Source organism: Antechinus flavipes, chromosome 5 (assembly GCF_016432865.1).
Source record: "Antechinus flavipes isolate AdamAnt ecotype Samford, QLD, Australia chromosome 5, AdamAnt_v2, whole genome shotgun sequence".
In the NCBI taxonomy this organism is placed as follows: domain Eukaryota; kingdom Metazoa; phylum Chordata; class Mammalia; order Dasyuromorphia; family Dasyuridae; genus Antechinus; species Antechinus flavipes.
Genome location: NC_067402.1, coordinates 110,816,485 through 110,843,751, shown reverse-complemented (window position 1 = coordinate 110,843,751; position 27,267 = coordinate 110,816,485). Strand labels below are relative to the sequence as shown.

At 32.8% G+C, this 27,267-nt stretch overlaps 1 protein-coding gene across 2 annotated transcripts in view; it reads right to left on the bottom strand.

The window, feature by feature from the left end:
- The window catches only part of CHCHD3 (coiled-coil-helix-coiled-coil-helix domain containing 3), a 336,173-nt gene that overhangs the window by 60,608 nt on the left and 248,298 nt on the right, over nucleotides 1-27,267 (bottom strand). For both annotated transcript variants that reach the window (XM_052000966.1, XM_052000967.1), the window contains one exon: nucleotides 12,693-12,763. In XM_052000966.1, coding sequence (XP_051856926.1) covers nucleotides 12,693-12,763 — 71 coding nt within the window. The remainder of the gene's footprint in view (nucleotides 1-12,692; nucleotides 12,764-27,267) is intronic.

The following is a 27,267-nucleotide window of genomic DNA, read 5'->3' as shown; positions in this document are numbered from 1 at the left end:
CTGACTTTTAGATTTATGTAATACCACCATTCTCTTAGTCATATGTTTAAAACACTGATAAGAATACTTTCCCACATCCAATCACTAATTAAAGTGGTTCTGGGTAGAATCATATAATATTAGAACTAGAAAGGACTTTAGAAATAATCTAGTCAAATTTCCTTTTATGTAAGTATTAAAACTAAAAGTAGATCCTAAGAAATGGGGTATGTGGCAAAGTCAGGTCAAATGCACATTTAATTTTGAACCAGCAATTAAGTCATACTTAAGATGTTTCTTTGCAGCATGAAAATGTTCCAATGTTTTAAAAGTCTGTGCTTGAAAAAAGTAAGATTTGGCATTTCCTAAGCAAGGCGAAAGTCTTAAAAGTTTGGGTTTTCTATCAACCTACACATAACACAATCATTAAACTGGATGAGCTACAAGGAATCTCAGAGGCCATCTAATCCAACCACTTCATTTTAAACAGAAAGACACAAAAACCTAGGGAAGTGAAGTGACTTGCCCAAGATTTCACAGATCTAAAACTCACAGGCCTGACTTGAAACCAAATTCTCTGAATTTAAGGTCAGTGCTTTTCCAAATGTATCATTTTCTCTTAAGGCTCATTATCAGATTGTTCACAACAACTCAGAAAAACCATGTATTAAGAATTAAATAAGATATTACAGGAGTTTTGTGTTGGAATGAAATTACAAATATCTGAAAAATCCATATACACTTTTGTGTATACATACACACACCAAGAATATATATAAGGATGAAACAGCACTCTTTAAACAGGGAAAAGATATAAAAAGATTAAAGAGAGGAGGTGTTACTATGCAGCATGGTGAGAAGGAAAACTCCCTACAAGATCTGGATCAAAATTCTATCTGTTACAGAGCAGCTAGTAGCACAGCGGATAGAGTGCCTGATCTGAACTCAAGTGAGTTCAAATCTAGCCTCAGATAATATTAGTTGTGTGACTCTGGACAAGTCATTTAAATTTTATTTGCTTAATTTTCTTCAATTAAATGGGGATAATTTTAACAAGCTTTGTAAGGATGAAATGAAGTAAAAATTACCAAGATTTTAGGAGTGACTAATGATGATGACTACTACTAAATCTTACTCTTCACTTCTATATTTACAGAATAAGAGGTTATCTGCTCCCTGAATTTCTGGCAGTTTTAAATCCTATAAACCTATGGACTAAATAAATATTAAGAATCACTATCATAAACTGGGGACATTTAACATTATGGTGAGGACATAAGCTAGATTTGAAGTCAGAGAACTTGGATTTTGATACTGGTTTACCCACTTATGATCTGTGTGATTCTGAGAAAGTCATTTAATTTCTTTAGCTTTTGGACAAACAATTTACCAAAGTCAAAAAGGAAACATGACCTAAATCATGCTCTAAATGTATGAAACATGCTCTAAATCACTACTGATTAGAGAAATGTGAATTAAAACAATCTTGAGATATCATTTGACACCTACCACAATGGTTAAAATGATAAAAAGGGAAAGTAACAAATGTTTGAAAGGATATGGAAAAACAGGGACACATTTATTGTTGGTAGAATTGTGAATGATACAACTGTTTTGGAGAGCAATTTGGAATTACACCTAAAGAGTTATTAAACTATACATATATACATATATATTACATATATTATATATATACATATATATGTGTGTGTGTATATATATATATATATATATATATATACATATATATATATATATATACACACACACATATATTAAACTATACAAAGGGTATACACTTTGACCCACTAATAACCACTACTTGGTCTATTTCCAAAGATGAATACGGATTTATCAGTTCTAAAATGTTTATTACAGCTCTCTTTGTGGTGGCAATGAACTGGAAATTGAAGGATGCCTATTAATCGGGGAAATGACTGAACAAGTTGTGGTATATGATTGTGATAGAATACTACTATAAGAAATAAGGAAATTTTAGAAAAACAGTGAAAGAGTTGCATGAAATAATGCAATAAGCAGAACTAAGAGAACAATATATATATATGAAAAAGCTTGTTTTAGTTCATAAATTAAAAACAAAATGAATTTTAAAAAATTTCTTTAGCTCTAATATTATAAAATGAATGGTAGGGACATCTCTAAGGTGCTTTCAAATCTTGATTTCTATGATCCTGACCTTAATCTAATTCAGGTTATCTAAAAAGGGAAATGTATATTACACAAGGATTTAAAAGATTTCTATCCCACCTCCTCAAAACTCTGAACCAGTAAATGATCTAAATTGCAGAAAAGCATTTAACACATACTTCTATTCATATAATCAATGGATTCTAGTTCTCATGATTCACACAACTATACTATTTTCTTCTTTGCTTTTGGTGCTTTTTGCATGAGAACAACACTACTATGAAAAGAAAAGAACTGGTTAATTATGAGTTGTATCAAATGAGTTCTAATGGAGGTGTTATGAATGTAAATCAGTGAAGCCTGATGCAGAAAACAGCAGCATCTGTGCATGCAGCTTGCAAAATAATGAGATTGTGATGATGTACTGGCATCCTGCTTTGATCACTTCATCTTGTTCAAGAACTCTGCTGGGAAAACAAAGGTTATAAGAACTGACCTCCCTTCCTGCAGCTTGCACACGCACAAATAATAGCAACTGATCAAGGACTGATCCTTTTTCTCTCTTTCCCTCCTTCTCACAACCTATCTCCTTTTGGAAGAATGATAGTTTCATAGTTGGGGGCCTAGGATAAAGCAGACTACACAAGCCTGTGCAATATGAAGTACCATGTCTGAACATGTCTACAGTAATTGGCAATTCATTCTTCATTTTCTTAGCAGAAACAGGTGTATGTTACTTAAAAAAACCCTATCATCAAATGGGCAGAACAGATCTTTCACATAAATGGCTTTGTTGGTGCTTATGCCAACAATATTCTTGAAGACTTGTAGACTCCAGAGATAGCATGGTCTCAAAAACAGGTATTTGTGTAATCTCAGAAGCCCCAAGAAAACAAAATTCAAAGCAAATGGCAGTGCTTCTGAAAAGGGGAGAGGGGGGAAGGGAGAAAGAGGAAATGGGAAGGGAGAAAGGGGTAGAAAGGAAAGAGGAAGAGAGACAGATAGGGAGGGTGCTCCTGCCTTTAGCTTTTCTTGTGTTAATACAGTCATTAGGAAATAGCTGACTTCTTTGTGCTTGTAAAATCTTCACTAAGCTTGTTTAATATATTAAAACAAGAGGTTTTAGTACTAGGAAAGGGAATGTGAAGCCAGATGTATTATGGCAGAGTAGCAGAGTATTATGACTTGCCAGCTTCATCAACAAATAGGAGTTCCCATTCATTGAGATAAGTTCTGACATAGCAGCCACACTTACAAGTACACATACAAGAAACAAATATACCAGTTTCACTGATGACTACTGAATGAGTAGTGACTCATATCATTCCCCAAGAAAGAACATGAAGTAAAGGCAGGCAGCAATGTGAGCAAATGTGGGATGCTATTGACATTTTACCACATGAGCATGGATGCTTTCGTTTCAACTTGCAGGGAAGAGTGAAGATGAAAACTCTATACATGTTCAAGCACACTTGCAGGACTCAATAAATAGTAAAGTATGAATAGGTCTATTGCATTAAAAAGCACTACTACTGCTTTTTTTTTTTTTTAAACATTCCTTACTTAACAAACATTTTACATAAATCCTACAAAATCATTTTCAAAGCTACCAGCAGTCTGGCAAAAGCTTTCAAATAAGGTAGCACTATATAACATGCAGATTCTCATGCTCTTCTGTGGAAATGATACATGTAGTGAACAAGCAGTCTTGGTACTGAAGAAGGCTAAGAATATCCTTTGATGGAAGAATTGATTATTAGATAGTATTAGAAAAAGCAAATCTGAGTGATTTATGTTGTGATTTACAAATAATAATTGGAGATAACTATGTGGTATATAAATTACAATTAATAGTTTACTTGGAAACATGCCACTTAAGTACTGGAATTGAGGATGCACCATCAACATGGCTTGAGAAAATGTTACTACAACTACCACTTAAAGTATGTGATGACACATATGCATGTATTGTGGTGATGTCATTTAATCAACTTAAGATGGAATTTAAATAGAATTTTATTATATAGGATTACAACATTTGGAACTGGAATGAATTGCAGAGACTTAAATGAGTTACCCAAGAGCATGTGGATTCTTGTATTCTTCCCACTAAACTGTGCTGTCAAAAATTCCCAGAAATATTCTGAAAAGCCTGAAAACAAGGGTTTTACAACTAAAGATACAAAAATGAGGAGCAATAATTAAAATGACCAGTTCTTTCATTTGACAAATATTTATTGTGAATTCATGTGCAAGGAATTGTTATATTGTGTCTAATGATATAGATCAGTTAGAACAAGTCTTTTTTGTTCAGGAGGGAAGACAGGAAATTACAGAGAACTATAATGATGAATAAGCTTCAAGTGCAGCAAAGTATATCCAACTCCTAGGTTTAATCTTACCTGATTTACTAATGATTTGAATATTCAAATCTGAGTAAACTTTGCCTATCCTAGTAATTAGATCATTTAACAAAACTATAACTAGGAATTTTGGTGCCTGGGATAAATTGTTTGTTTTTCTTTTTCTAATTGAGTAGGGAAGGGGTAGATAGTTAACGGTAGGGTCACAATCGTTTGAGACTGAGGCAAAATGAAGACAATGTATTGTGGGAGTTGAAGAGGCTGAGGAAATGGAAAACCAGGAAGTTTAAATGGGGCATGAAGCTAGGATGAAGAATTCGGAGATGAGAATAAACTTGGCAAAGGAGCAGCCCAGTTAGGCTGTCAACATGTTGTTTTACCTTTGTTCTTGAGAAGGACCATGATATCAGGAAGGTGATGTCATGAAATGCAAGTAAACTAGATTTAAGTGAGGAAGGGCTTTACAAGGTCTCCTGCCTCACTTTCCCCTTCAAAGCCACCAGGGTAGTGGCCAGATATAGATCAGGGCAACTGGAGATGACCATGAATGCAGTGGGAGACCATGGCCTTTTAAAGATAAGGTCTTCAACAGGAAACAAATAAAATGATAAATAATAACAGATTTGGTAAGAAAAAAAATCCTTTTTCTTTTCTTTCTTGACAACATTGTGATTTATCAATAGCAAGCACATTTTTAAGATGCTTTTAAAAACTAATGAAATATCACTTAAATATTCAAAGACTTTTAAACATGGAAGAATACATAGGCTTTTGAGGAAATCATGTTGAATATTATTATTCTTATGCAGACTAACTTCTCTAATATGATTTCTAAGATTGTGGAAAGCCTTTACAATGGTTAGTTTTGCAAATATAACATAAGAAGAGAAATTTAAAAACTACAGCATAGAAGCTTTCCTGGACATTTCAGAGATGTGACAGGTCAGTCTGACAATAATTAACTCTAATTGGCCCTCCTACCAGCTTCAATGGTGTCTACCTGTACATGAGTGGCATTTAAAAAGGTAGGTAATGCTTCCTACCTTTGAAAAGATCAAAGGAAAAAAAAAAATCAAAGAAATTTTTTTCTAGCTAGATCTTAAAGTGAATGTCCTAATGGTCAAAATTGAGTAAGATAAAAACTCTTCATTAGTTCCAATGAGAAATGTGGAAATTTTAAGTAAAAACAAAAGGTTTCAGTAAAAACAAATTCCAGTTATGTGGGACAAACTTCAACTTTTTATGAGTTACTACATAAACTAAAGGTCTGTAGCCATTTAAAAGCGATCTCAGTTGCAATTTGTCCTAGAATCAATCTAAAGCTGTAACAGAGTAATGGAAAGATCTACAATCACTCAGTGTTTCTTTTCCCTATTTCTTTCTTCTTAACCCCTTCTCTAGACCCAATGCCATTCTGGGTTATATGAGGTGGGAATGAACAGTCTGTCCTGGTGAGATGAAGGACCATTAGGTCCTACTTGCTTTGTCAGTGACTTCTAAGGTTCTCTAGACTTTAATATCTACCCAGATTTTCCATTCCCATGCTTCGTGATGATGTCATATGACTTATTACTAATGTTCATTAGTTTTTATATAGTTCTTTAAGATTTATATAATAAGGTCAAAATGGGGTCATGATCTAGGCATAAAGAATAATGTTATAAATAAATTAGAGGAAATAAATAAATAAATAAATTAGAGGAACATAGGATAGTTTACCTCTCAGACCTGTAGAGGAGGAAAGAATTTGTGATCAAAGAACTAGAGATCATTACTGATCACAAAATAGATAATTTTGATTATATTAAGTTTAAAAAGTTTTTGTACAAACAAAAGTAATACAGACAAGATTAGAAGGGAAGCAATAAATTGGGAAAACATTTTTTATATTCAAAGGTTCTGATAAAGGCCTCATTTCTAAAATATATGGAGAATTGACTCAAATTTATAATAGTTCAAGCCATTCTCCAATTGATAAATGGTCAAAGGATATGAACAGACAATTCTCAGATGAAGAAATTGAAACTATTTCTAGTCATATGAAAAGCTGCATCCAATTGATCAGAGAAATGCACATTAAGACAACTCTGAGATACCACTACATACCTGTCAGATTGGCTAAGATGACAGGAAAAGATAATGAAGAAAGTTGGAGGGGATGTGGGAAAACTGGGACATTGTTGGTAGAGTTGTGAACGAATCCAACCATTCCAGAGAGCAATTTGGAACTATGCTCAAAAAGTTATCAAACTGTGCATACCCTTTGATCCAGCAGTGTTTCTTCTGGGATTATATCACAAAGAGATGTTAAAGGAGGGAAAGAGACCCAGATGTGCAAAAATGTTTGTGGCAGCCTTTTTTGTGGTGGATAGAAACAGGAAAATGAGTGAACACCCATCAATTGCAAAATGGTTGAATAAATTATGGTATATGAATGTTATAGAATATTATTGTTCTATAGGAAATGACCAGTAGGATTTCAGAGAGGTCTGGATTTACATGAACTGATGCTAAGTGAAATGAGCAGAACCAGCTGAGCAGATCATTATTTACGTCAACAACAATACTATATGAGATCAATTCTGATGGACATGGCTCTCTTCAATAATGAATGAGATGATTCAGGGGAGTTCTAATGAGAGGAAGAAAACTATCTGCACCCAGAGAGAGGACTGTGAGAACTGAGTGTGGTTCATAACATAGCATTTATACTCTTTCTGTTATTGTTTGATTGCACTTTTGTTTTCCTTCTCAGGTTTTTTTTTCTTTCTAAATCTGATTTTTCTTGTGTAGCAAGATAACTGTACAGTATATATATATATATAGGATTTAACATATTTAACATGTAGGGAAGGGCTGGGGGGAATGAGGGGAAAATTTGGAACAGAAGGTTTTGCAAAACTCAATGTTGAAAATAATTATCCACACATATGTTTTGTAAATAAAAAGACATAATAATAATAAAAAAGATTTGTATAAAGTGTTTCACAAATATCTCATTTAACATTCACAACAAACCTGAGAAATTATTATCACCCCCACTTTCCAAATGAGGGAGACAGTTGTTAAGTCACAGCTACTGAATGTCTAAGGCAGAATATGAACTCAGGCTTTCCTGACTCCAGGCCCAGTACTCTTATCTATTATAACAATACCATTAGGCCTTCAGACTCTTCCTGAAGCCTAGAAGCTGAACTTTATTTTAGGAATGGTTTCCCTTAATTAGAGATCCTGGAAGTCAGGTACTCATCTCCTTTTCCTATTTTTAATCCTAATGCTTAACAAATAGTAAGTGCTTTACAAATGCTTTTTCTTTCACTAACTCACTCAAAGTCATCATTTGTCAAACTAAACTGTGTAATATTTCATGTAACAGCATGAGGTATACTCTATCCTTAATGAATCATATTGATCAAAAGAGAGTTCAATGCTTATGTTTCCAGAAGAAAAAACAGAGATACCAGTTTTTTCTCAAGAAGTAAATCAAAATTTAGTGAATTCAGGCACCCAAATTCCCAAGAGTTAACAAATATTAATTTTAATTTTTATTAAGAGAAATATTGGGTAATGTGGTAGGTACATAATGTTTAAAAAGAAATATACATGAACAACTCAGAATTGGGTAGCTGGGGAAAGCTCCCTCATCATTCATATGCAAGGAAATGTGCCATCACGCTCTCCTCCTCTCTCTCTCATCTCCTCTTTCTCTCTCTCTCTCTCTCTCTCTCTCTTTGGCTGAGGCAATTGGGGTTAAATGGACTTGCCCAGGGTCACATAGCTAGGAAGTGTTAAGTGTCTGAGGCCACATTTGAGCTCAGGTGCCCTTGAGTTTTGCTTCTACATACTAAAGGTAACTATCTTTCTTAAAATAACAATTGACATTTAGAAGACACATTTAGATTTGTAAGGCAAATCACTTCTCACATATTTTGTCTGAGCCACATAGTAACCCCATAAATAGGTAGTACAGATATTGTATTTTGTGGATGAAAAAATAAATTTAGAGATTAGTTTGAAATGCAATCACATTTTTCCTTTGGTGACCAATAATACTGATGAGTTGTACTTTGTAAGCACTGTGTTCCTTCTATGAAGCAAAATAATATTTTCAGGGATCAAACCTTTACTATGGTCCTTCTTAGCACCACATTTTACCAGTTACCTAGTCCAGATTTCCTTTTAAAAGACTTTCCTGGTGGAAGTGTGTAATAGGGACAATTACTGAAAAAGCAAATGATGAATTTTTAGGAGAAAAAGAAGTAAGCAAGCTTCCACAATTTTACTGGCCTATCCCTTTATTGTCAGAATGTGAAAAGATCCAAAGAATGAGAAAGACTGAATAATGCATTAGATGATATCGATGTAATAATTCTAATTTTTTGGATAATGCCAGATTTCTTCTTGAACTCAACTGTTTCTGATTACATTTTCCACCAGCATCTATCGTCAACCAAGTGTTGCAAAGCAACCTGAATCTTCTAGATACGTTTGTTCATTTGTGAAAAGTGGAAGAATGACAATTCTACAATCTAAGACACATATCTATCCCATAATAGAGAAATAAACTTTGGGTATGTATAAACTCTATTACTGGCATTGCCTCTTTCATTTTATGCTTTAAAGTCTGCTTCAGAGAGCATGGGTTGTTGAGGACATTATGAACCAGATCTATCAGTGTCTATAATATCTGTAATTTTAAAATACCACACGTAAAAGAATAATCATTACAAAAGAATGAGCCAACTTTTAAAGATCTTTTGCTACAAGTCATCAGCACTAGAATGAATGATTACACCTGAATTCAGAAGACTTCTGAGAGATCCAAATTGCTGACAACCAAGAAACTTAAGCACAAAAGGTAGAGGTTAAAATATTTTCTATAGTTAAGATTTTGCCTTTTCAATTACAGCGTCCCTAATTGGAAAATCAAGATGTTAGTTGGCTCCCATGACCAAAGGCAATAAAAAAAATCACTACTGCAATTGCTATATTTCTTGCTCCCATCTCCCCAAATATAAAGAGAAGAAGGATGGGAGAGAGAAGGGGAAAGGAGAAAAAGGACAATACAATGCAGAAGTTACTTAGTTAAAGCCCAAATTCTTGCCTGAAGCTCTATTCTTCCAGTAATATTGCATTCTTTTCTTCTTGTGTAAACTTTTCATTATAAAGGAGACATCTTTATAATACAATAATTCTGGTCATAATGTAACATAACTCCTGAATCAAAAAAGGCAGCATGTTCAACTAATGTTGTTTTAATACAATTTACGTACAGCAGAAACTAACCCAATTTGATCCTTTAAAACATGATCAATGTGAATTACTGTCTCACTGAGATAAATCATTTGATCATTTAGAATCTGATCAATGAAAATCAGAGATAAAACATTTATCACGCACATTTGGAATATCAGATTCATTCACACAGTACCAAAATATGTTATAAGCATGCATCAATAAATGTTACAATGTACAGAAGACCTGTCAGCTTGCAGATACAAATACATGTACAGCAGTGTATAATTTTAATCTTAGTGATAAGTCATTATTTTAAAAAGCAACTGAAATCATGAAAAACTGCAGAAACTGAACTTTCAAGAAATGCAAGAGAAAAACTTAAATTAGAAGTTTAAGTAGAAATGTTAAGTAATAAGAATTAATTGACAAATTAAAGAGGAGTTTTAGGCCTATTTAACACAGTAACTTTGGAACCACAGTACCATTAGTTCTATTAATATAATATCCCAAATTGAAGTCACATTGACATTCAGGCATAGTGGCTTTTGCAACTAACAGAATTATAAATCTAGCAGTCAAAACCTTATTTAATTCTTTTACAGCCAATTAAACAGGATCTTTAAACACTGTTGCTTAAAACTGTCCACAATCCACATGTTTAATTACAGGGAACATGAGAAACACCTGCTGATACCGCTGGAGCATCATCTTTAGGCTTCACTAATTCATTTGTGATACAGCTATTAAAGTACCAAGAGGAGACCTAAATAATATGTCACAGTGAGGCCCTTGTGACCAAAGACATTTTAAAATGAAAGAATTTTGTATAGAGAACCTTAAAATATACAGTAATATATGCAAAATCTATTTTATCTTTCAAGTGTTTTGCATAAAGCCCCTGTTATTTTAAGATCACCTTGACTTTTACAAAGTACCTTCACTGGGATAACTCAAGCTTCTTTCAGGAGATCAAATTAATAAGCTAAATTTCAGTAACTTTATATATAAAGGATAAAACTCTAAAATCCTTGTTAAAATCCAGTGTACCATCACACACAATTTTTGTTCATATACAATTTAATTACTGTGTAGGGCTGAAATCTTAAAGACCATCTGGGCCAACCCTTTATCCTACTGATCAGGAAATTGAGGCATAGACAAGAAAAAAGACTTTACTAGTATTAATTATAGTCATATACTCTAATAATTCTTCTTCCCAGTATTATAAAATATTGCCCTAATAGAATCAAACTATATTAAAATTTCATCAAGTATATAAGATATGTGCAAGCTAGATTATAACTTATTTCTGTACATCTTTTGATGACAATTCTAGATGTAGATTATAAACAAAACTCTGCAGAGGAATAGATCCAATTCTTACCCTAGACAAGCAGCTGCCAATAAAGGATTAAATATAACAATTCACCTTTCAAATGTAACATTTTAGGTTTTGTTTTGCTTCATTAAAAGAAAGCTTTTATTGTTGCTAGTTAAAAAGTTCTTTAAAAAAAACAAAAACAAAAACAAAACTATCTTTCATCCAGTCTGAAGCCTCAGTTCTCAAAGAATTCCTCTGACATGTTATCAAAGCACAACTGGCTTCATTACAACTGTACAACACTTGGTAGTCTAATATCCACGGGCAATTCCACCTTCTGCATGGTTTTATGTCTTATTCTATGATTTACTAAACTAACAGTAGATACTTAGAGGGCTGAGATTTAAATTAATATATAAGAATTCTCAGAACAATGTCTATTAGCCATTATGAAGGAATGTTGATTAAATGGGTGTTTTATCACATATCCTAATAAACTTCATTCACAATCAGCTATTATGAAGAAAAGGTATATGTTTTTTATAAAATGCTGAAATGGTACTTTTGGAAGCTTTTCATCTCTATCAAAGACCCTAACAAAATTTTCCTCAGATAAAAGCAACAGATCACAGGCCTAGAGTCAAAGAATCTCATGCAACCCTCTCATTTTATAAGCAAGGAAACTGAAGCCTGAAGAAGCAAAAAGTGATTTGTCAAAAAGTCATATTGAATCAGAATATGAGCCCAAGTGATCTAATTTTAGAACTAGTTTTAGATTCACTATAATATGCTACATCCAAAATACTAGATGAGATGCTTTTCAAAGACTTGTAGAGCTGCTGCCTATCAGGGAATGTTGAAGCAGGATTCCAAATAGTCAAAGATCTCTGTTGTGTCTGCCACTTAGTAGGCAAACTGCATACTATGTGAAAATAATGATTTCACACTAAGATTTAATTATTTTATCAAGCATATATAAACAGATACAGAAACATAAAAATTAGAATCTAACAATATTTCAGCTCAATACATAACAATATCATTTTGGGGGGAGCTAGCAATTTCCTACTTACAGAGGTTACATAATAGGACCATTTATATTATGAATGATGTCTTTTTGCTTAATGAAAGCTCTGGCAGAAAAGACAAAGTCCAAGGTTATGGGTCAGAGCCACTCTGGTTCATCAATTACAGAACATTCATTTAAGTATCCTAAGGATTAATAAAGTTAGCAAATGAACGCTACCTTTATAATTAAGGGCAAAGTTAAGCTAATGATTTAAATACTTCTAAAGTACATGTGAAGGAATAAAAATGACTATGAAAGAAGATTGAAAACCAAATTTGGACATGACCCACATTTTAATATATAAAAATGGAAATTTTCCCTGTTCTCAAACTGCCTAAGCATTATAATCCAAATAACACTTTTATTATCCTTGTTTTCAACGTCCCTATAACTCACAAAATAAATTATACTGGCCAACAACAAGCTTTCATCAAATGTCTTCAGTTTAGCTCCAGGAGAAGCAAATAATATATTTCTTTCACTAGCATTCTTCCTACGATTCCTAAGTGCTATATCATTAAATAACTTTTCCATTTTTGAAAAGGAAAATAGTATGTAAATAATAAAAACTTACTTGAACTTGGATTCCACTTCCTCAGCAGCCCTCTGGTATTGTTCTGTGGTAACTTTGTAAAACTCTGCACTCTATAAAGAAAGTATTAATAGTCACATTTCTACTATATAGAAGCAATGAATAACATATAGGTTTTTGTTCATAACAGAAGGTTATGATATTCAAGTGTATTTACATACATATATACATATATTATATATATATATGTAATATAGGACATATACCTATTTAAGTGATATAAAGATTTTTAAAAATTACAGTTCTGGAGTTGAATCACAATTTTATCCATTCATTATTAGAACTGATATACCAGTCATAAGTGAAGCCTAAATTTATGTAAATATATCATTATCCTTAGGCATATTTAGAAAATTCCTTTCTTTTTTGAGACCTGGAGAAAAAAGCCATCTAAAATCAAAGGTTCAAATTTATCCTATATATTCAATTCATTAATATATTAAACTAGATATGTAGACAGATCATGGTTCCTGTAAATGAAAAGTACATTTAGTTTTCAGGGGTACCAGATGAAAAATAGATTACCATATTATAATAGAGCCAGCAGGCAACTTTTAACAGATTTGAACATTAAACTAAAGTTGATCAAAATGATGTGGGTATTGTACACATCAGATGATGGTAGGTACCAAAAGTTGGGGTTCAGTCACATGAAGAATTAAAAATGGCCATTCTCTTTGGGAAAAGGTAGATTTACTTAGGGGAATAGATTACAGACAAAATGAAAGGATACAATAGATACCAGGAATGATAAATATGAAAGACAAGTTCCTCAGCATAACTCACAATTACCCGGTAAAAAAGGGAGCAAAGCATGAAATTGGGGGGCATGCCCTTAGCTGGCAGACTAAATCCTGAAAGGGATTTGGCACCCTAAAGGAATTAGTTAGCTATAATGAGAAGTGGGGTTGGAAAGCATAGTAGAGTTAGAAGAGGTACCAGTTGGCATAGAGAAGGAGCAAGAAGATAAGACATCAAAAGGCAAAGTGCATTGGTGGACTGACCTAAAGGAGGGCAGTGGCCATGGCCATGGGATGGCCCATAAGTAGATTTTTATAGAGAATTTAATCTCAGGGACATGATTGGGATTTCTGACAGAATAAAGCAAGGTGAGGCTGCCTAAGACTCCCACAACGGGTAGATATTCTCAGAGGTTTGACACAGCTTGCATTTCTGACTGGATAAATTCCTCAGACAGTGAGACCATAAAGCTAAAGTGACCATTATCAGTGCTTCTTCTGGGCTTGTCTCAAGGATTAATTTTTATCAATTTCTCTGCTAACCACACCCAACATTGAAGATCTCATCAAATATATAACTAAGTTACATATTTCATGAAAAATATTTTTGCACCCTTCCTAGGATAAACTTGTTTGCAACTCTATACTTTCTAAAGAATTTCATTTATTTTTTCAATTAGCAAGCATTTTTTCCTCTCCCACATTAACCCTCTCTCACATTAACAAGATGAAGGGGAAAAAAAAAATAAAACCCTTATAACAAATAAGCATAGTGCAAAAAAAAAAAAATCCTCAAATTGGCAATGTTCAAAAATGTATGCATCATTCTGTATATTAGCCAATCATCTCTCAATCATGAAGTAAAAAACATTGTTCAATATTGGTTCTCTGGAATTATGTGTGATTATTACTTAAGTCTTTCAGAACTGTTTATTTTTATAACTGAAATTGTAGTATAAATTGTTCTTATTCTGTTCACTTCAGTCTACATCAGTTTAGGAGTTTTTCTAAGTTTATTAAATTATACCATACAATAGTATACATCACATTCAAACAGCAAAACTTGCTCCACCATTCCCCAATGACAGACATCTTTGAGTTTCCAATTCTTTGATACTACAAAAAGAGTTGTCACAATATAGGACTTTTTCTTTCTTTTTTTGATCTTTTTGGGATTATGGGTCTAGAAATATTGAAAATTTTTCTTTTCCTGAAGAACAGATATAGGAATAGAAAAACTAGGCACTTCGGCCCAGAACACTTAGTCAAGAATCGGCCTTACCACAGCCTTTTTTGTAGTGGCCAGAAACTAAGTGGATACCTATCAATTGGAGAATGGCTGAATAAATTGTTGTATATGAATGTTATGGAATATTAGTGTGTTCTGTAAGAAATGACCAGCAGGATGATTTCAGAAAGGCCTGGAGAGACTTATACGAACTGATGCTGAGTGAAATGAGCAGGACCAGAAGATCATTATATACTTCAACAACAATATTATATGATCAATTCTGATGGACGTGGCCCTCTTCAACAATGAGATGAACCAAATCAGTTCCAATAGAGCAGTAATGAACTGAACCAGCTACACCCAGCGAAAGAACTCTGGGAGATGACTATGAACCACTACATAGAATTCCCAATCCCTCTATTTTTGTCTACCTGCATTTTTGATTTCCTTCACAGGCTAATTGTACACTATTTCAAAGTCTGATTATTTCTGTACAGCAAAATAACTGTTTGGACTTGTATACATATATTGTATTTAACTTCTATTTTAACATATTTAATATGTATTGGTTAACCTGCCATGTGGGGGAAGGAGGGGAAAAGTTGTAACAAAAAGTTTTGCAAGGGTCAATGCTGAAAAATCACGCATGCATATATCTTATAAATAAAAAGCTATTAAAAAAAAAAAAAAGAATGAGCTTTAAAAGAGAGCTATGACATAAATGACCTTTAGAATTGTCTTCTAGACCTAAGATCTTAGGAAATATCCTGAAAATCATACAACTATATTTAAAAAAAAAAAAAAGGTGTGACTAAATCAAAGGAGTCTACTCTCCACCCACATTCCTCATCCAGACCAAATTATTTATTGGTATGGTAATAGAGGTTTCACATGCATGACAAGGTAGTTTCTGTTTAAATAAATCATTGCTGGTCAGTAAGAAAATGAAAATGAAATCCTTTTCACATCAATGACCCGTTTACATTTAGCAATCTGGGCTGTCCAATGATAGTCACATATAGGTTTCTTGACTGTAGATAAAATCAATAGGTATGTGATTAGACAGCAGACTAAGTATAGATGGAGACACGGACAGGTCACCATTTGAGATGATGAATGGTTCTCCATCAAACTCTAGTCCCCAACGACACTAACATTTACTACAATCTTATTTAGGCTACAATTTATCTTTCTTGTACTTGATCAATAAAGATGAACAGAACAGTTGTTAGGATCGATTGTAATTTTTTTTTTAATCAATTTCAAGCATGAAGGTGCATCTGTGACACATAGACAATATTTGACATATACTATTACACACACACACACACACACACACACACACACACACACATACATATATATATAAAATCACAATATGAGACATTAACCGAATACTTAAGTTATGTTATTCCAAGGAGATTACCCTGTATGATTCTGTTACACAACATCATATCAATTTCCCTTAACAATACTTTCCCCTTTTAAAGCAAACAAAACACACTCTCTCATGCTTTTTACAAACCACTGTAACGGTTAGAAAAAAAAAAAAGAACCCTTACAATCTAGAGGGAATAATAATGACTAATTCATAAACCATAAATGCATAAACCAGCACTAAACTTGCCAAGAGACATATAAAAGTACTGTCAATTAGACATTATATTACTATAACTGCCATTAATATGCTGACAAAGCAATCACTTTTGTTTGAAATTTTTTTTTCTTTGCTTTTGAGGTAAGAGTTTGAAATAATGAAAACTAATCTAGACTAAATAAACCAGGAGCCATGGTTTCTAGTACTGCTTTTCCCTTATAAGACCTTACTTGGACAAGTGCTAGAAAGTTATAACAAAAGAAGGAAGAGCTCTTAGAAAACCATTAAGTCAACTGTATTATTTTACAAAGGCAGAAACTTGGAGGTAACTGACAAAAACTTTGCTCAAAACACACACACACACACACACACACACACACACACAAATATAATTACTATATTCATGATTTTTTTTTACATTGGTATGCTTTTTTAATAACACATATCAACAACATAACACTGGTACCATTTAGGAATAATATTTTCACTTAAGGCCTCCTTAACTTATTTAAAAGTCTTTATTTGCTCTCTGGATTAGGATAAAATTAAGATGAGGACCAGATCAAATTCTTCCCCAGATTAAAATTACAAAATAAATTAGTGCAATTTAATTGGAGAGCACAAAGAACTAGCTTTGCAATAGAGGAAAGAAAAACCTATGTAGCCAGGTGGAGATTATATAATATCTACTTATCTGTTATAGTATGCAAGAAAGGGCAGAAAGTTTGGAGGTTTTATAGAAGTTGCAACAAGAAAACTCAAAGAATAGAAAGTGGCACATAATTCAAAGTAAAGCCAGAATAGGGCTAACATTGCCAGGAGATTCAAGAAAAGCTTAGATCATGAAAGAATAAGAATAACACGGAGAAGACAGTTTCCTTAGAAAACCAGGGAGATGTCAGATTGGCTAAGATGACAGGAAAATATAATGATGAATGTTGGAGGGGATGCGGAAAAATTGGGACACTGATGCATTGTTGGTGGAGTCATGAATGAATCCAACCATTCTGGAGAGCAATCTGGAATTATGCCCCAAAAGTTATCAAACTGTGCATACTCTTTGATCCAGCAATGTTACTTCTGGGCTTATATCCCAAAGAAATACAAAATATTTGTGGCAGCCCTGTTTGTAGTGGCTAGAAACGGGAAATTGAATGGATGCCCATCAACTGGAGAATGGCTGGGTAAATTGTGGTATATGAATGTTATGGAATATTATTGTTCTGTAAGAAATGACCAGCAGGATGAATACAGAGAGGCTTGGAGAGACTTACATGAACTGACGCTAAGTGAAATGAGCAGAACCAGGAGATCATTATTCACTTCAACAACAATACTGTATGAGGATGTATTCTGATGGAAGTGGATCTCTTCGATAAAGAGAGCTAATTCAGTTTCAATTGATCAAAGATGGACAGAAGCAGCTACACACAAAGAAAGAACACTGGGAAATCAATGTGAACTATTTGCATTTTTGTTTTTCTTCTTGGGTTACTTTTACCTTCTGAATCTAATTCTCCCTGTGCAACAAGAGAACTGTTCGGTTCTGCAAACATATATTGTATCTAGGATATACTGCAGCATAGCTAACATATATAGGACTGCTTGCCATCTAGGGGAAGGGGTGGAGGGAGGGAGGGGAAAAATCGGAACAGAATTGAGTGCAAGGGATAATGTTGTAAAAAAAAAAAATTACCCTGGCATGGATTCTGTCAATATAAAGTTACTATAAAATTATATGTATGTATATATATATATATATATATTATATATATATATATATATATATATATATATATATATATATATATGTATATGTATATCTGATTTGGTAATTAGTTAGGAGTCAGATGATTATACAGAGTTATCAACCACTAAAACATATGAGATAGACATGCTGTAAAGTTGGAAAAAAACCTAGATTTTAAGAACTTGAAACTGTAAACATGCTGATTACTTATACCAATAGCTCACATTTATATAACCTTATAAACTATTTAGATTTAAAGCTGAAAGCAATTTTATCCAGTGATTATAGAAATCCTCTTTTAACAAAAAAGATGTGCTGAAACTTATTTAATATGCTATACATACTATTCTTTTTCAATAATTTAATGTTTATGGTGCCATTGACAAATCTTAGCATAAATTGCTTAGAACAATCAACCTCCCAAAGGTTCATGAACTATTAAGTGAAAATCATTATTTTAAATCAATCACTTCATGTTATAAATGAGGAAACTGAGGACTTGAATTCAAGGTTCCATAGGGTTAAGATCTGAACTGATTCCTGCAGAGTCTCCTGGTGTGCAATTAGATGTATTGATAACGGAAAAAGAATATCAAAATGGCCTGAAGGAGATAAACGGAGGAGTAGGAACCAAAAGAACCAACTCATATACAAAACAACATTTATATTTGAGTTAACAAAGAGAAAAAAGTTGTTTTTTGTAACAATGCACCTTGTGGTATAAAATAAGTTAATCTTATATAATAAAATTAGCATTCATCTTAGAATTTAGATAACTCATGAAAACAATTTAAAAACAAGTAGTGTTTTTAGCAAAATTCCTATCTTATTTATAGATGACTATTAATCAGTCATATAAGGTACAAATCTTGTGTGTAATTCCCCAGTGATATTATCTATATTACTGTACTTACTGAAATACTTTAATGACATGACTGTCTTTGCTCAGTCTTCATTTTTCAGAATAATTTGTAGTCACAAAGAGGAGGTCTTCAAAAGCCAAGCATGATTTGGGTACAACCTTGTTTAACCAGAAGAAATGTTTAAAAACAGAATAGGTCTCTTTAAGATAGTGCTTGACATCAATAGGATGTAAAATTTTGAGCTGAAAAGAATGATAAAGAGCTTCTTGTCCAACCTCCTTAGTTACAGATAAACAGAGAAACAAAAAATGGTGAAGGTTATACCACAACAAATATGCAGTAGAGTCGGTAACCTCAAAGTCACTATCTCTTATATTAAATCCAAAACTTTCATGTAGTCTAATCAATCTTTTATTAGAATGAGGAAGAAGTTGGAGATGAATAAAATGACAAGATGGGGAAATTAAACAGCTGAAGATTGAAAAAAACAAGTAAAACCAGTATTTAACCGTGGGGAATATTCTTAATCTTCCTACCCAATAAGTAATACAATTTAATGAGTTTCCCTCTATCCACTGAATGGAGACTTGAATATTACCATCTAAACCTACAATGGAAAAGGGAAGGAGAACAAAAGAAATATTTTTTACAGAAAGATTACAGGCATTATTTTAAAAATTTACCATTGTATGAGCCTCTAGAGTGACTATTAACCTAGGAAAACTATTTGCTATCCAAAGCAAGTAAAATAATTATTTTCAAATGATCTATTTTTACTTATGCTAAAAACTATTTAGGGCAATCAATTAACAATTCCCATTTAAAATTTCAAGGAGAGACAGCTTCTATTTAGAAAGACATATGATGGGTAGCTATTGATATGCTAAGAAAAGATAATCAAATAAAGGTAAAAGTAACTTGAAACATGAATTTTATACAAAAATTAAGATTACACTAATCTTATTTGTGCTACTGCTTTAAAATGTACCAACAATGGTTTAGTTACATAGCTTCTCCTTTTGTTACTGAAATTTGTTTTTTTTTTTTTTTTTTTTTAAATATCTAAGCTTTACCATCTGATCACATTCTCTCTTAACATTGTTCATGCAATCTAATGGAAGGTGACTAGTCAACAGTTATGTGGCTAATGACTTATTTTACAGAGAACACTGTTGAGAAAAGAGAATGCCCTTTTAAAAAGAAACAAGAAACAGAACAAGGGGATTTGATTTTCACTGAAAGCCTTTGGTATATGGAATAGACGAAGAGTAAGAATAAAGAGAAAATGACATTTTTCCCCTTAAGGGATTCAAAGCCAGGAACCCCTCTGATTTCTTTTAAAGGGAACAGTAAAGATTCAATGTCCTTCCCTTATTTATATTGTATTCATGGGGAAACAACCAGAAGAGAAAACCCTAAACAAAGTAAATAGGGAACAGCTACTGAGATGCTAGCGATATTACTAATCTAGTCTTTCAACAAATTATTACTGAGTAGGAGCACAGATTGTATTTTATATTTGCAAAATTCTTTCTAATGAAAAATAAAAACATATATTGTTTTTCATGTACAGAGAGGATATCACAGAAGCACTATCTGATGTATGCTTTGTGCTGGTTTTTTGTTAATATGACTTTGATTTAAATCACTAATCAGAAAAATTAGTCAATCATTTTTTTCTATAAAACAACCTTGTTTGAAATAACCTTAGTACATACATGTAACAATTCATTGAGAGTTATACAATTTCTCCAAAAAATTGGTAAATTTAATAATAAATAACTGGGATTGCTGTGTGTTCTCTTTTATTATCCTGACTCAGTTTCCCTAAATTGTCCTGCCTCGGTTTCCCTAATTGTTCTGCCTTAGTTTATAATTGTTCTGTTCAATCCTGCAAAATCACTCCTCCCTCTTAATCATCAGAATATTTGATAAGGATAAAAGATCTTATATTTAAGAATATCAGAATGCCTCTCCCCATCCCAAGCTATCAGAATATCAGATGCCATCTTATCAAGATGTCTCTCCTCATCTCCCTAGACCCTGTCAGAATCTCTTTCCTGCTTTCAGCACCCTGACTCGGCCCCTGCCTCTGTCTACCCCCTGTGTCTGAGTCACATGTATATAAATCATTGAGAACTCAGATTGTTTGCTGGATTCTTGGAGACTATAGTCTCATTCAGCCCTGGGACTAAATCATGGATCCATTTGGTCCCAGTAAATCTCGCCCTTTCAAATAAAATACTAAATACTCTAATCTCTATCTTGCCTCAGTTTCTATGGCATTACAGGATTTCTCCAAAGATGGGTAACTTCACTGTAGTCAGCTGTAGACAATTACATAGCTAGAAGTAGGGAAAAAAACTAAAGTGAGAAAAGTCAATATAATCATTCGATCTTTGCTAAAGGCTAGCTTCAAAAAATGTTGAGTGGACACAGAAAGATACAACTCGATTCATTAAAAAAAAAGAAAAAGGCCACAATCTTACTGTCATCTTGAAAGTTTTGAGGGTTTTTTTTTTGGGGGGGGGGTTTAGGGAAGGAAAAAGAGAAAGGGGATGGGAGGAGATAGACTGGAGAGAGGATTATAGGTTAGAAAACAGCTTTGATCTACATAATTTAACAAATGACAAGGAGACAATCTAATGTCCTTTTAATACAGTTGTATGATCTTGACCAAATGACTCAAGCCATTTGCAGTCATTTTCTTCATTTATAAAAATGGGGGCAAATAATAGTATTGATCTCGATGCCATCATGAGAATAAAATGAGATCTTTGGTAAAGTCCTTTGCAAACTTACAAGTGCTATAAAAATATTATTATTATTATTAAGAAAAACAAAGCCCTAACTATGCCTAGGATGACCTAACTATGCCTAGGATGATTTCTCTCAGAAGAGAAAGGATTAGGGAAAGAAAAAAGGATTAGGGAAAGGTATACAAATACAAATAAACACCACCATGAGAATGAGTTAGAAGAATCCTAATAATGACTACCTACTATGGAATTCTAGTGAACAAGAAATCACATTATCCTAGTTTAAAGTTGGCTGAATTTAGGAAAGTCTTCCTGTAGAAGTGCTCAAAGAATCCATGAGGACAAGAATTCAAAGAGATGTCAGATAAGAAACTACAGTAATGTTTCAGAGGCATGGAAAAAGAGTAGGCCTAATAGACATTCTTAACTTTGATACACATTAGGAAGGAAGTAATTGAGTAGGATAATTTTTTTTTGATAACTACATTCTATTATCACAGAATGCTTGGGAATAGTCAAAGCCTTCATGGACTTATTCCCGGACTTAGTTAGACCAATATTCCATTCCTGGAATCAGCATAATCTGATGGATTATATCCATCATGGACATGGAATCAGTTTCCAATTGTGATTATATGAAAAACAATTTTTCTCCAATTTGGAGAAAAATAGATTACTTCCATAATTCTGAAAAGATGAATTTCCTGAGCTTGACTGGGAAAGATTTGAGAGAAATGTCCTTTACTTTTCAATACTAATGTTCTGGATGAAAGAAGGAAGTAGCAGGGTTTTTAAAATCTGAGGATGACAATAGCTAATACATTAAATGATGTCAGCAGGGCATAACTGTGGGTTGAAGCAAAAGCTAACAAAATGAAATATAATCTGCCAAATATAAAACATGTATTTTATTTTAAAAAAAAACAGCATTGTTAAGTACAGGATGAAGAATACATGGCTAGAAAGCAATTTGTATGGGAAAAAACAAAAATCTAAGATTTTCAGTAAAATGAAAGCTTACTGAGAGAACTGGGAGGCAATAACAACAACAAAAAAAAAAAATAAGGCAATCATATGCAAAATTCACAGCAGGGGGAAAGAAATGATAATCCTGTTGCTATTTTGCCCTGGTCAGATAATATCTCAGGTGCTGCACTTTAGAAGGGACTCGGAAATTGGTGTTTAACTATAAGCAGCACATGGACATGGGGATGAGTGCTTGAAACCATGCCATATAAGCACCAAAAAGAACAAAATCACAATTTTGACAAAGGTGATGAATTCAAGATAGAGAATTACATATGAATTATTAGACATGGACAATTTGTTTTACTTCACTAACCATATTTATTAAAATGATTTGATTATTTTACCCCTAAAGGGATTGGGGGAAACTGGGCCAGAAATAGTGTCTCCCCCAAAAAAAAAATTTTAAAAGGAAAGAATCATTGAAGCACTTTTTAAATGTAGAAAATCATAATGAACTATACACAAGGACAGCTATAAAAATTACATGCTTTTTAATTATATATTTCATTTTTTATTAAAATTTATTTTATGGAAAACATTTTCATAATAATAAAATAAAAAAGATGATCGCACATGAAACTGCAAATCTATGCCAACTTGCTATTCCATTTAAATATACAACAAAATTGCCATGTAAGTTAAAAGAAAAGTAAGCTATATAGACTTTCCAATTTCATGTGCAAATCTCTTTTTCTATTCTACAGTGAAAATGAAAATGCCCAAGATATTTGGTTTATAGGATGATCAAGATAAAAAAGGAAGATTTAAAAAATCCTTAAAAATAACAAAAGAAAAATTTTTCTTTAAAAGGTAGATGAGAAGAGAAGGCTTAAAAGAAACGTTATACTTGTTCTGAAATGCCTGAAGTTGTCCTAATTAACAAGCATTTTTAGGCTCCTACTGTATTTCACTCATTTTGCTAATGCAGGAAATCAGATACAAGAAATAATTAATTTGACCTGGTTGGCTTTGAAGGGTCTAACTAGTTGCAACAAATCCATGTCATAGATAGGCAGCTTTTTTAGCTCAACAAAATAAAAAATTTCCTAACAATTAGAGCTATACAAAAATGAAATGGAACAGAAGGTCTCAGACAATCTTCCAATTCTGCAATGTTATGATTTAAATAAATAAAAAAAATTTCAATTTGCTGAAACAAAATTTTCCATTTGAAATTCTTCCTTTTGAGAATGATCTCTCTCTGGGCTTCTCTCTGAATAGATCTCTAGAGACAGACTGTTTATTTTTCTTAAGCTGAATCAAGTATCTGATGAACTACCCATTTTATGTCAGCGAAGCATTTTTTTTCCTATTATGAAACCCATTTTATATAATGTAGTGCTTTATATTTGACTAAAAGATTCTCTGAGAATCATAATCCTCCTGTGAGTCAGTTACTACCAATTATATCTCCTGTTAACTCAAAGAGGTTAAATGACTTGCCCATTATCAGTTTCACAAATGAGATTTGAACACAAGTCTTTCTGACTTCAAGTTCAGCATTTCATCCACTATTAAACAATAAAAAAAAAGAAAAACCCTGCAACTGTTTCATCCTGGTTAAAGCAATGTACTTAAAAATCTTCAGTATAGATATTTGGCTCTGATACCAAGAATTAAAAGTATGAGAAAGAAACTCAACTGATGAAAACCTGTTTTGACTTTTTTCCCCCTATTTTTAAAATTTTTTATCAAGTTAGAAGTGAAATCAGGGGCCTTAAACACACTCTTCAACAATCTATTAGAATTGACTAAGCCATAAAAAAAATCAGATTCACAAGTTTGCTATCACAAAGAACTATCTACTGAATCTACTGAGCTAATTAGTCCATTAGTTTATAATTTATACATTATGTACACTATGTCTCAGATATGTAGTGATTACAGTTTCAAAAAAGTAAGCTATCTTTTTGTTTACCTTTATCAAATAATACATTGTGAAAATGAGCTCAAATTCATCTTACTATAGAGACAATTTCTGATGTTAGAAATGTCTCTTTAAGTTATCCTTTCTGTATTTATGTCACTTTTATCCTTTACCAGGTCACAGGTTGAAAAACACTAAAGGTATATTGAAAAATAGCTAAAGGAAAGCTTAAATCCATATTTACAACCATGAATTTCAAACATTTAAACTAAAATTTTAGTGGTATATTTGTTACTGGTATGTTCAAAGGGATTTAGAGTCAGCTGACCTTTGAAAGGTATATAGTAGGATCCAACAGTTTAATCCAAGTATATGAAAGGATAATTTATATTGTCTGGAAGCTAGTCAAATGAAGTAGAAGCCATAGGATCATAGATTGTAAATTGGAAAAGACCTTAAAAGTCTTCTAATCCAATCCCTTTATTATGTATGTGTGTGGTTGTAATACACAAACACACTTCTCCCTTGATTGCCTGTTGAAACAATTAAAAACAAGTTGTTTTTTTTTTTTAGTTTTGAATTCCAAATTCTATCCTTCCCTTCAAATTACCCTCCTCCTTGAGATGGTAAGCAGATATAAGTTATAGTTATGTATGCACAATCACACAAAACATTTCCAAGAAAATTAGAATAAAAGAAAGTAAATATATTATACTCAAGTCTGCAATCAATCAATATCACTTCTCTCCCTGTACTGCTGAGAATAATGAAAATATTCACAATATTTCATCGTATGATATTGTTACTATGTATAATGCTCCCCTGGTTCTGTTCATTTCACTTTGCATTAATTCATGTAAGTCTCTCCAGGCCTCTCTGAAATCATTTTGCTGATCATTTCCTATAGAACAATATTACCCCTTAACATTCATATACCATAACTTATTCAGCCATTCTCCAACTGATGGGCATCCACTGAGTTTCCAGTTCCTTGCCATTAAAAAAAAGACTGCTACAAACATTTTTTGTACATGTGGGGCCTTTCCCTTATTTATGACTTCTTTGGGATACAGGCCCAGTAGGACCAAAGGGTATTCAGCTTGATAGCCCTTTGGGCTTAGTGCCATATTGTTTCTCCAGAATGGCTGTATCCGTTCAAAACTCCATCAACAATGTATTAGTGTCCGAGTTTTCCCATATCCCTCCAGCATTTATCATTATCTTTTCCTATCATCTTAGCCAATCTGAGAATTGTGTAGTGGTATCTCAAGTTGTCTTAATGAGCATTTCTCTGATCAACAGTGATTTAGAGAATTTTTTCATGTGATTAAAAATGGCTTTAATTTCTTCATCTGAAAATTGTCTGTTCACATCCTTTGACCATTTATCATTTGGAGAATTGCTTGTATTCTTATAAATTTCGGCCATACTGTTTTCCAATTTTCCCAGCAATTTTTGTCAAACAGTGAGTTCTTATTCCAGAAGCTGCGGTCTTTGGTTTTATCAAACACTAGATTATTATAGTCATTGACTTTTGTATCTTGTGAACCCTATTACAGTGATAAGATTACTCTTATTTCTTAGCCGAGTACACCAAATGGTTCTGATGACTGTTGGTTTATAATTTAGTTTTAGATCTGGTACTGCCAGGCCACCTTCATTTGCCTTTTTTTTAATTAATTGCCTCGAAACTGTTGACCTTTTGTTCTTCCAGATGAAATTTGTTATTATTTTTTTCTAACTCTGCAAAGTAATTTCTTGGCAGTTTGATTAGTATGGCACTGAATAAGTAGATTAATCTAAGCAGATTAATCAACCTACCCGTGAGCACTGGATATTCTTCCACTTGTTTAGATCTGACTTTATTTGTGTGAAAAGTGTTCATATTGTGTTCATATAATTCCTAACTTTGTCTTGACAGGTAGACTCCCAAATATTTTTATATTATCTACAGTTATTTTATTTTATTTTTTTTATAACTTTTTATTGATAGAACCTATGCCAGGGTAATTTTTTACAGCATTATCTCTTGCATTCACTTCTGTTCCAATTTTTCCCCTCCCTCCCTCAACCTTCTCCCCCAGATGGCAAGCAGTCCTTTACATGTTGAATAGGTTACAGTATATCCTAGATACAATATATGTGTGCAGAACCGAACAGTTTTTTTGTTGCACAGGGAGAATTGAATTCAGAAGATATAAATAACCCGGGAAGAAAAACAAAAATGCAAGTAGTTTATATTCATTTCCCAGTGTTCTTTCTTTGGGTATCTACAGTTATTTTAAATGGAATTTCTTTTTGTATCTCTTGCTGCTGGACATATAGAAATACTGATGATCTATATGAATTTATTTTGTATCTTGCAACATCATATCTGCAAAAAGTAATAATTTTGTTTTCTCATGAGCTACTCTAATTCCTTTAATTTTTTTCCTCTTTTACTGCTAAAATTGACATTTCTAATACAATATTGAATGGTGATAGTGGGAAACCCTTGTTTCACCTCTGATCTTACTTGGAAGGTTTTAGTTTATCTCCATTATATATGATGCCTGCTGATAGTTTTAATTAGATGCTACTGATTATTTTAAGGAAAACTCCATTTATTCCTACACTCTCTAGTCTTTTTTAATAGAAATGGGTATTGGATTTTGTCAAATAACTTTTCTACATATATCGAGATAATCATAAGACTTATAAGTTTGGTTATTGATATAGTTC